The sequence below is a fragment of the Puntigrus tetrazona genome, chromosome 7, assembly GCF_018831695.1.
Source record: "Puntigrus tetrazona isolate hp1 chromosome 7, ASM1883169v1, whole genome shotgun sequence".
Taxonomy (NCBI): Eukaryota; Metazoa; Chordata; class Actinopteri; order Cypriniformes; family Cyprinidae; genus Puntigrus; species Puntigrus tetrazona.
The window spans coordinates 7,566,432-7,578,458 of NC_056705.1; the positions used below are offsets into that span (position 1 = coordinate 7,566,432).

The window sequence follows — 12,027 nt, forward strand, 5'->3', positions numbered from 1 at the left end:
GATAAATTTTCAGCGTCTTTATTTGTAGGTGAACCACGCACTCCTTTAAACACGGTACTCTGGACTCTGGACAAAATCAGCAGCGATCGTGAATTCCTGCCTTTCGTTTTAGTTCTATGCAGCATCATTTCAACTCTAAACTCCACATCAGGCCTTACGCTGGCTGTCGATGTTAAAACGCAGAGGCACGAGACTAATATGATCGATAAGACATCTAACCTTTGAGCCATTTCTCTGCCGAGGAGAGCATGGCGTTTCGTTGAGATCTGTAAAACTTGATCACCCTGAGGAAGAGAAACACAAACGGCATACGCACGCCTCGGCTTTTATTGAAAAATTAAAATAAAGAAGCTGGCCAAAGGCGTAACGGAAGGTTCACGGTTAGGAAATATAGTTAAGCAGTTATTTATTTAAAAGCACGATGCATTAGATTGAACTCTCACCCGTCGATGTGCTTGAGAAAACCTTCTGGACCCCAGCTGTGAAGCAGCTGAGACACCATGAGCTGAAAACACAGGAAAATAAAGACATAACTACAAGACACGGCCAGCCAGAGAGCTTTGGTTATTTGATTTGGACTTCAGTTTGAGAAACATGATGGGGTTTTTTTTGCAGGCAATGTATCATGTGTTTGTGTTATATACACATATACATATATATACATACATATAGATATATATATATATATAGTTCTATGCATATACATGTATATACAGTACATATACATAATAAATACACATGTAAACAAAAATGTATTCTGGACGCGATTAATTGCAATTAATGATTTGACTGCACTGAAATTATCGTTATTAATAATATATTAAAATACTATACAATTATAAAAACATTAAATTATATTTGAATATTTGTTCAACAGCATTTCTTACAGTAATTTGAAATCTTAATTTGAAATATTATTTTGCTAGTCATCCTACCAGAGATACACCATAAAACAATTACAGTAAATTATAATAATTACTTTATTTAATGTGTAAAATTATTTTACTGTCTAGATTAAGATTGTTTATTTTTTTATTAATATACTTTTATTAATATACGATATATATATATATATATATTTATTTAATGACTTCTTTATTGAATCGACCCATCGCAGCGGGAACGGCCCGTGAGTCTCGCCGCTGTTAAAGGACCTGTGAACGTCACACTTGTTTTTCTCGCTGCATCTCTTTCTCCTGAGATTCACGCTGAGAGAATAATTAAAGTTCACGTTGGTCCGCTCCCTGCTGGGAGCCCAAACACACCTCCTCCTCTCTCGCACACACACACACACACACTTTGCGCGTGTTTTTTCAGCTGTGTATCGCAGGCAGGGCAGGAGGATGAGTAGAAGAATCTGACCTGAGTGAAGGAGCTGGTGTGCATCGTAGAGGCCTGGATGTGCAGCACCACACGGTCCACCAGCGGCTTCGGTCCGGTGACAAACCCCATCCTTAACCTGTCACACACACACACACACACACACACACACACACACACACACACACACACATCATACTCCAGTTAAACAACACACACACACACACACACACCATACTCCAGCTCAACAACACACACACACACACCATACTCCAGCTCAACAACACACACACACACACACACACACACACCATACTCCAGCTCAACAACACACACACACACACACACCATACTCCAGCTCAACAACACACACACACACACACCATACTCCAGCTCAACAACACACACACACACACATCATTCTCCAGCTCAACAACACACACACACACACACACACATACTCCAGCTCAACAACACACACACACACACACATACTCCAGCTCAACAACACACACACACACACACCATACTCCAGCTCAACAACACACACACACACACACCATACTCACACACACACACAACACACACACACACACACACACACACCATACTCCAGCTCAACAACACACACACACACACACCATACTCCAGCTCAACAACACACACACACACACCATACTCCAGCTCAACAACACACACACACACACACCATACTCCAGCTCAACAACACACACACACACACACACACATACTCCAGCTCAACAACACACACACACACACACCATACTCCAGCTCAACAACACACACACACACACACACATACTCCAGCTCAACAACACACACACACACACACCATACTCCAGCTCAACACACACACACACCATACTCCAGCTCAACAACACACACACACACACACACACACACACACCATACTCCAGCTCAACAACACACACACACACACACCATACTCCAGCTCAACAACACACACACACACACACACCATACTCCAGCTCAACAACACACACACACACACACACCATACTCCAGCTCAACAACACACACACACATACTCCAGCTCAACAACACACACACACACACACACACCATACTCCAGCTCAACAACACACACACACACACACACATACTCCAGCTCAACAACACACACACACACACACACACACACACACACCATACTCCAGCTCAACAACACACACACACACACACACCATACTCCAGCTCAACAACACACACACACACACACACACACCATACTCCAGCTCAACAAGACACACACACACACACACCATACTCCAGCTCAACAACACACACACACACACACACATATACTCCAGCTCAACAACACACACACACACATCATACTCCAGCTCAACAACACACACACACACACACACCATACTCCAGCTCAACAACACACACACACACACACCATACTCCAGCTCAACAACACACACACACACACACACCATACTCCAGCTCAACAACACACACACACACACACCATACTCCAGCTCAACAACACACACACACACACACCATACTCCAGCTCAACAACACACACACACACACCATACTCCAGCTCAACAACACACACACACACACACACACACACACACACACACCATACTCCAGCTCAACAACACACACACACACACACCATACTCCAGCTCAACAACACACACACACACCATACTCCAGCTCAACAACACACACACACACACACACCATACTCCAGCTCAACAACACACACACACACACACACACACACACACACCATACTCCAGCTCAACAACACACACACACACACACACACTCACCCAGAAGACAGGATCTTAGAGAAGGAATCTGTCCTCAGGACTCGTCCGTCTACATCCAGGGACAGAAAGGTGGGAGCCCACGGCTGTAAGAAGAGAGGAGAGAGCGGAGGCCTGATTTATTGGTGTTATCTTATCACAAAGAGAGGCTATCAGAGAGGTCAGCGGGTAACTACCGCTACATGCTAATCTATCACTCAGTACACACACCCCGTGATCAATCAGAGCTACTCACTTTCTGGAACTGTAAGAAATAATATGGGTCGTCCTCGATGATGAGCAAATCATATTTCCTGGCAAGCTGCGAATTAAAAAACACAACAGTAAGCTTATTCAGCACTGGCTGTTTGTCATTGGTCAGAAAAACTAACTCAAATTCAAAGGTTTTAATAACTTTTACTACATCAACTTCAAATTATTTATTTTAGGTAGCTTCCAAGGCAACGTCATTTACTGTATTATTATTATTATTCATTTTAGCGCTTTATTTTTAATAAAATAGATGGAATAAATTACATTTTTACAGACAGGGCTTAAACTAAGCTGGAATATATATATATATTTATTTAGTATAAAAATTAGCAGGAAAGCTCCGCTTGTTGAGCAGGAAAGCTCTGCTTACCTCGTAGACTTCCTGTTTCCTCTCGGCGGTCATGGAGGCTCCGGTGGGGTTGCCCCCGTTGGGGATGGTGTAGAGGACTTTTGGGGCCCCGGTCGCTGGTTTGTGCGTTCGCACTGGCTGTCCCCAGGCCCAGGAGCGTCCTCAGGTGCGCAGGGATGATGCCGTGATGATCACTCGCCACGTTAATGATGTTACAGCCCAGAGGCTGCAGCTGTGGACGAGAGAGGTGAGAGATTAGAGAGAGAGAGAGAGAGAGAGAGATAGAGAGAGATGGAGAGAGAGAGAGAGAGAGAGAGAGAGAGAGACTAATGAGAGAGACAGAGAGAGAGAGAGAGAGAGCTAGAGAGAGAGAGAGAGAGAGAGAGAGAGAGAGAGAGAGAGAGAGAGAGAGAGAGAGAGAGAGAGAGAGAGAGAGAGAGAGAGAATTAGAGAGAGAGAGAGAGAGAGAGAGAGAGAGAGAGAGAGAGAGAGAGAGAGAGAGAGAGAGAGAGAGAGAGAGAGAGAGAGAGAGAGAGAGAGAGAGAGAGAGAGAGAGAGAGAGAGAGAGAGAGAGAGAGAGAGAGAGAGAGAGAGAGAGAGAGAGAGAGAGAGAGAGAGAGAGAGAGAGAGAGAGAGAGAGAGAGAGAGAGAGAGAGAGAGAGAGAGAGAGAGAGAGAGAGAGAGAGAGAGAGAGAGAGAGAGAGAGAGAGAGAGAGAGAGAGAGAGAGAGAGACAGAGAGAGAGAGAGAGAGAGAGAGAGAGAGAGAGAGAGAGAGACAGAGAGAGAGAGAGAGAGAGAGAGAGAGAGAGAGAGAGAGAGAGAGAGAGAGAGAGAGAGAGAGAGAGAGAGAGAGAGAGAGAGAGAGAGAGAGAGAGAGAGAGAGAGAGAGAGAGAGAGAGAGAGAGAGAGAGAGAGAGAGAGAGAGAGAGAGAGAGAGAGAGAGAGAGAGAGAGAGAGAGAGAGAGAGAGAGAGAGAGAGAGAGAGAGAGAGAGAGAGAGAGAGAGAGAGAGAGAGAGAGAGAGAGAGAGAGAGAGAGAGAGAGAGAGAGAGAGAGAGAGAGAGAGAGAGAGAGAGAGAGAGAGAGAGAGAGACAGTGATGAAGGGAGTGTTTCGTACGGCGGCCAGTGTTCCTGAGTAAGTGGGAGCGTCGAGGAGCACGTTATCTCCGGAGCCGACCAGCATCTCAAATATCTGACGATCAGAGCAGAGCAGCGGAAATGAATAATTGCACATCACTTCTACAAACAAAATTCACCGATTGCAAACAGGAAGAGAGCGTAACCGCTATTTTTTATGGTTTTTAATTATATTTATGTTCTGATTTCGGTTTAGTTTCGGCTAATTTATTTTTATTTATTTTTTTAAAGGTGTAGTTTTTATTATCTGTCAGTTAAGTGCATTAAGTTTAATTAAATGCAACTAACCAAACGAGACTAAATAAAAAAGCTTGTTTCATTTGATTGCAGTTAACATTTTATTTTATTTTAAGCAGCTAATAGTTTTAACATTAGCAGCCCTGATTAGAGATGAGCCAAATGTGTGGGTGACAATTAGGATTTTATTTTAAGCCTTTATCCTAAATTATTTACCATCTGTTTTAAAGTACTGATAACTGGAATCTGTTTCTGTCATTTAAAATAAATAAATAAATAATAATAATAATAAATAAATAAATATATATATATATATATATATATATTTATTTTTTTTTTAGTACATCAACTAAATAAAAATGACAAATGTCTTGGAAACTAGTTAAAACAATATTTTTTTTTATTTCAAGCGTTTTTATTATTGTTCACATTTACGTTATTATGCGTTTTTGAAATCTTATCACAGCAGATTATGGATATTTTGCACTAACTTTTATTTTACATTTTCAGCTTTCATTTACTCATTTATTTCGACAGCTCTAAGTTTTATTCAAACCATTTTAATCTGTTCATTTTTGAGTAGCTTTTTTGTTAACTGTAGCTTTTGCACCGATGCGTTGAACGTCTTTCCTGGGAATCGCCCCTCGACTTCTCTGCCGTTTCCTCTAGAGGAAGGCTCAGCTAATAAATGGATGTACTTTGCAGAGCCCCTCCTGACTGCCGGTGGTGACACACATCTCCATCTGTCCCCTCTCTGGACTGTATCCGGCGGTGGGAGGACTGTGGAGGCTCTTCTGAAGGTCCTTCATCCACGAGAGCAGCTCAGGAACACTGCGAGCGCAGACAGAAACAGCAGGACTTCACGCCAAGAAATGCATCAAAGGTTTCTGTTTACAATGCATTTGAACGCCGCAGCCAATCACATGCTAAAAGTTCATGCTCAGCAGATCAGAGTTTGTTCGAAGCAAATATAACCATAACCATAAAATATAAATATAACCATAGGGAAAAATAGACTAGTTTTTTGTGCAGTGGGTAAGATTAGGGATATCGTATGGGCATGAAAACCGCGTATTATAGGCATGGCGACAAATTTGGTCCAGTGCGCACGTGAAAACTTCTTATCGTATGCACGACAAAGTCAGCTAGTGCATATTAAAGGTACGGTTCACTCAAAAATGAAAACGAGCCCAGTGAAGCCATCCTAGGCGTATATGACTTTCAGACGAACGCGGTCATGTTTGCGGATAGTGGCCGTTATTTCGAAGCTCCGCGAATCGGATGCATCCTCAAACGCCGAGACGTAAAACTAACTGGGCCTTCGGGGAGTTATCTCCTGTCCTCCGAAGCGGATCGCTGGGTTCCTGTAGCGGAAATATTCCTGGTTTTAAAATGACAACATAACCGGCTTCTCGGCCGACTTCTGACTCGACGCGCGTCGAGGTCAAAAGGTTAAGTCATCGTTTTAAAACTAGGAATATTCTTGATGCAAAAACCCATCGGTGCGCTTCAGAGGACGTGGGGCAACCCCCCGAAGGCGTAGGTAGCTTTACGTCGCGGTGCTCGCCGAATAACGCCGCTTCAAAATAACGGCCACTATCCGCCAGCATTAACAAGCTCGTTTTTTTTATAAAATTCTGCGTGCATCTGAAATAAGGCAGTCGTATGCATATATATCTTAATTTTTTGCCATTAGTTTTCGCATTTATACACATTTTCGATATCGGCCGTATTTATTATAAAAAGAGCATTCGTTTGGTGTCATATATTGGTGCCGACTGCTGAAATGCAACCAGAGGAGAAACACCAAACCCGTAAGAGCCGGAGTACTGCAGCGCTCTCTTCATCAGCGGCTCGTCCAGCACCACGGCGTCTCCTCCCTTCACTTGAACGCAGGCCGCCAGGAACGGGAAGGTGTCGGGATTCGGCGCTCCTCCGGCCAGAGAGATCAGAGACGGGGGAGAGCGCTGCTGGAGCTCCGCTGGACCGCAAGCACACCACAGATCAGGCCACGAACGGGGCCGCGAACAGCACAGCAACGATAGAAAGCCGACTCACTCAGCAAGCGGATAGGAGACGGCTTCCTCGCCGCGCTCACAGCCGTCAGGAAGCGGGCGTAGTTCATGCTTCTGAGGGGACAGCGTGCAAAACGAGACTCTAGAGAAGGAATGAAAGCGGTCGTGGGAGTTTATTTGTAACGGCATATAACAGCTTAAATATTGCATGAGTAAAAATGTGATTAAAGTATCCTTATTAGATAGAAATCGCTTCCAAATTATATGCTAACAAACAGAAAAGGCAAAGTTTTTCGTGCACAAAATGATATAAAATTCTAAAATGAATGCTAACGGATTTTGCATCATAATTTATAAGCAACTGTATTTATGATGATAATAGAAAAAACTCTATTGAACTCCATTAAAAGATCCCTGTAAATGGCCCCAAATTGCGATAAAACTAAAACTAAAAACATTCACAAAGCCAATGAAAGCGTTTAGAGAAGGAACGGCGGTGATAATTCATATTAAACTCATGAAATAATTTATAAATCGGAAGCAATCCTAATTCCTTTAATCCAAACCCTTTAAATTATGTTATCCACAACGACTGGATTGAATGGTATTATTTTTGAAAAATAAGTAAAATGGTCTATTAATTAGCTTGGTAAATAGGAACTTGTTCCAGATACACTACTGGTTATGAAATGTATTAATGTATTTTTTACACTGTAGACCGTTAACAGAGCATTATTTTCGAAATATGACATAAAATGTTGCCCTTTGCACAACAAAATAAAATGTAAAATGCGTGCATTCTTAAATAGGCGAAAGTAAATAAGTGATTGGTTGTGAAACAGGAAGTTAATTTGTGTGCAAACAGGTGTTTTGGTTATGCAATTATGATTATGCAAGTTTTTGATTAAGCGATTTAGGTTAATTCGTGCTCAATCAGTGTGCGTTAATTTCTGGGTTACAATCTCGTCGTTTTGAGAGCTTCTGCTTCATTTTCAGGCTGAAGCACGTGCACGGAGATCACGAATTACTGCCACGCTCCTCGCGCAGGACTCAATGTTGTTCCGCCTAGAGTTCAATCCAGCAAAGACGTGCGCAACGTATCAACGCAATCAGCACCTATATATACATATATATATATCAACACATAACACGAATCTTTAAAAGAACTTCAAACGCCGATACCTGACGCAAAAGGTACAAGTGATAAAGCCTAACCTCTGAAGAATATTACCGAGTCTTGACACGTGACTTCCTGTACCGGTGATCGTCTCCCGCAATGCTTTCTGGACCGTGTAGTTTTTTCTTTAACAGACGCTGAAACGAAGCCTTGAACTACATTCACTTTTCATTATTTCTAGAGATTTGTATTCGCTAAAAAACATGTTCGATTGGGTTTATTAATTACATATGCGTACTAGAGACGCAAATGAAAACCAACCCTTGATGCTCACCAACAATCACAAACGATTTTGATTGGCCAACCCTTGAACTTCGCTGAGAAAAGTAACAAGTATCACATGATATCACTTACGCTTTCACGCAAGAACATTTATAACAAGTAAATAAGTATAAATTGGCGGCTTATAAGTGTGTTTTGCTTTATTCTGTAGCAATATAACAAAATGCAGATTATTAAGAATGAATGGAAAAAGAATAGAAATATCTATGAAAACTGACGGCCCCATTATACCGAGATGCGACGCGAACTCCGTTACCCACAATGCTTTGCCGCGAGGACGCGCGATTGTAAACAATGCTAGAAAGCTAAGGGAGAAAATAAAGTTTACGGAGGTTTAGCTGTGTTACTAACGCGTCACGCTCGATATTTCGTTTTACTACCGAACGCATTGTTCGTTCACAGGGTTTGGTTTATTAAACGAACGTTTTTATTTAGTCAACGGTCTATTTGTGCGTGAATTAGCAACGTCTGCGTTCATCCGACCCGGTCTGCAGCTGGAAAAATGTTTTATTGTCGTGGTGATTAATAAAGGTCAGACTCATTTGCGTGTCCATGGGGAAACGGAAAGACATGATTCACCCCAGATTTCTCGCTGGTAAGACTCGTTTATAAAGAAGAGAGCGTTAAAAGCGAGCTACCCTTCAGCCACGTGTCTTTTTGAGCAGTCTTGTTTAGCATGACTCTTCTTTCTAATCAAGTATGCTCTTGTTGGTGTTTTTCCTGTAGCCAGCGGCGACGATTACGGCGTGCACAAGAAGAAACACAAAAAGCACAAGAAGCACAAGAAGAAGCACCATCGCGATGATGGCCACAGTTTCTCCTCCGAGGCGCTGGAGTCAGACTCCGGGATGATGCTCCTGAAACCTCCTCAGCTCAAGCTCAAGATCAAACTGGGAGGACAAACTCTGGGCACCAAGAGGTCAGCAAGAGGACTTGCTAAACAAGAGCTTTTTTTATTGATCTTCTCGTAAATGATGGTAAAAGTTGCATTAGAGTTCACCGAGAAGAAGAACAATACATTTGTTCAGTTCTAGGGCCTTTGATTAGTAAACTTAACCTAAATCAAAACATGCAATGGGGCGGATTTTAATGAAAATTTTAAACATCTCTGTGTGGATGGAAAACATGATCCGTTTCTATACGCTATCCACTAAATTCACACTGTAACGAAACAATGTAATATAATATAATAACCTGAAGAAATCTGATCCTGCAGGGCAAAAGGGAATGCGTGTTTGTTCGTGTGTGCATTAAACCAGCAGCTCATCCAAGAAATAACAAATATACTAAAATGCATAAGGATATATTATATAACAAAAGTAATTTTTGGAGCCAAATTGGCAAATGCATGATTATTTTGAGGTCACATAAAGATCTGGGCCTGTGTTTAATAACACAATGATTAAAATTGCATGATTTATCACAGCTGTAAAGCGCTTGAATATAACCCTGAACGCTCCGTTCCAGCGTGCCCACCTTCACGGTGATCCCGGACTCCCTGCGCTCGGTGTCGCCCCTCAACGTGGAGAGCGACGACGACGAGGAGGACGACAACAACGACGACGACGAAGAGGACTCCGACGACGACGCGCCGTCCGAGGGGGTTCCCATAGAGCAGTACAGAGCCTGGCTGGGTGACTCCACCGCTTCAAATGGCGCTCGCGTTATTTTCCGCTCGCCGGCGTTAACGCGCGCGTTTCTGTTGGTATTGCCAGATGAAGACAGCAACCTGGACCCGTCTCCGGTGCCGGACGTGGACGCGGACTCGCTGCTGGGCGGCCCGATGGATGAGGAGGAGCGATGGCTGGACGCGCTGGAGAAGGGAGAGCTGGACGACAACGGAGAGCTGAAGAAAGAGATCGACGAGTCTCTGCTCACAGCCAGACAGGTGCCGGATAAAACACACACACCCAAACGTAATAAATTACATTTTAAAAAATACTCGCACAGAAAACAGTTCCAACAAATTCCAATAATATTTCACAATTTTACAGCATTTATTGTATTTATTTATCAAACAAACGCACCCTTGGTAAGCGAGCGAGAGATGAGCGGTACTCAGTCAGGCAAAATTGAAAGAGGGTAGTTGCTGATTTCCTGAAGCGTTTCTCCTCGGTCTGAACAGAAAGCGCTTCTGCACAAGCAGCAGAGCCAGCCCTTACTGGAGCTGCCCATGGGCTACAAAGAGAAGGAGCTGACGGCCGAGATGATGCAGAAACGCGAGGAGCGCGCGCGCAAGAGACGCCTGCAGGCCGCCAAGAAAGCCGAGGAGAACAAGAACCAGACCATCGAGAGACTGACCAAGACCAGCAAGGCCAAGATCAAGAGCCTGAAGGAGCGCAGGTCCAAGCAGGCTCAGCTGCCCACGGTGAGGTACAGCAGCACGGCTGCGGGCGCCGCCGTCTCGTACCCGGCCGGGATCCCGCCCCGCCGCCTCCGGCCCCGCCGCCTCCCCCCGCCCCGCTCGGCTGCGGCGTCTCCGGCTGCTCCAACCTCAAGAAGTACCGCTGCTCCAGGACCGGGACGCCGCTCTGCAGCCTGGAGTGCTACAGGAAGAACCTGGCGCCGGTGCAGGAAGTGGCTTGAAACGCGAGTCTTTGAGTAAAATCGTGCTAACTTTTATTCTGTGCGTTCAAAGTGCGATTTAAGAAAACGCAAGCGGCAGCGCTTTACGGTACGGTTCTGTTTGGTAATACTGGGCTTTCTGAAGTACACACACACACACACACACACACACACACGCATGTATGTGTGTGTGTGCGTGCATATAAGCTCTGATACAAAAGCCTCTTTTAAAACGAGCATTTGTATCAGGTGTAATATAAATATAAAGATACATGCATACGTTTGAAATGCGTGTTAATGTTGAGCTAATATGAACTAATTTGACTTGTTGTGAAGCGTTGACCGAATTCAGTCCCACGTGACGGCTCATCGTGAAGATTACGTTTCTGCGCGCAAAAATAGCTTTCGAGGGACAACATAAATCGCTCTGTAAAAACTGAAACGTACGTGTAATATCTCATAACTCATTCATTCTGCTCGTTTAACGAGTGAGGCTCGTTAAAACATAAAAGGTTTTTTATTTTTGTGAGAAGTCTGAAATAAAGAACCTCTTGCGAACCTTGTATTTATTTTATGACCGGATTCATAAAAGTGTCGCTTTTTACGGCAATTATCAATCCAGGTCGACGTAAGTTTATAAAATAATATCGCTGTTAGTTTTTTTCAAAATGCAACAACTAATGTTAATGAACACATCTTGACCGGTTTAAAATGTAACGCAAATTATTTACAAAGAATTAATTAATCGTGAAAATGAATTTGTTTAAATGGTTAAAACCACTTTGAATTCAAGCCATTTCTCTGTAAATGATTTTGTAAAAAAAAAACATTGCACTGAATTTGAATATAAAAATGTTTTC

At 43.3% G+C, this 12,027-nt stretch overlaps 2 protein-coding genes across 2 annotated transcripts in view; one reads left to right on the plus strand and one right to left on the minus strand.

Moving 5' to 3' along the window:
- aadat (aminoadipate aminotransferase) overlaps nucleotides 1-8,404 on the minus strand; it is a 13,422-nt gene extending 5,018 nt beyond the window's left edge. Inside the window, 12 exon segments of the mRNA XM_043244284.1 lie at nucleotides 220-284; nucleotides 444-505; nucleotides 1,363-1,459; nucleotides 3,156-3,238; nucleotides 3,388-3,453; nucleotides 3,775-3,901; nucleotides 3,903-3,985; nucleotides 4,872-4,946; nucleotides 5,827-5,959; nucleotides 6,941-7,109; nucleotides 7,187-7,285; nucleotides 8,375-8,404. Coding sequence (XP_043100219.1) covers nucleotides 220-284; nucleotides 444-505; nucleotides 1,363-1,459; nucleotides 3,156-3,238; nucleotides 3,388-3,453; nucleotides 3,775-3,901; nucleotides 3,903-3,985; nucleotides 4,872-4,946; nucleotides 5,827-5,959; nucleotides 6,941-7,109; nucleotides 7,187-7,253 — 1,027 coding nt within the window. The 5' untranslated portion in view covers nucleotides 7,254-7,285; nucleotides 8,375-8,404.
- A 450-nt stretch (nucleotides 8,405-8,854) lies between these two features.
- ino80b (INO80 complex subunit B) lies at nucleotides 8,855-11,736 on the plus strand. The gene is given in 6 exon segments (XM_043244732.1): nucleotides 8,855-9,197; nucleotides 9,329-9,521; nucleotides 10,070-10,236; nucleotides 10,318-10,490; nucleotides 10,728-11,028; nucleotides 11,031-11,736. Coding segments are annotated over 6 exon segments (1,035 nt in total). The 5' UTR covers nucleotides 8,855-9,154; the 3' UTR covers nucleotides 11,189-11,736.
- The last annotated feature ends 291 nt before the right edge of the window (nucleotides 11,737-12,027 follow it).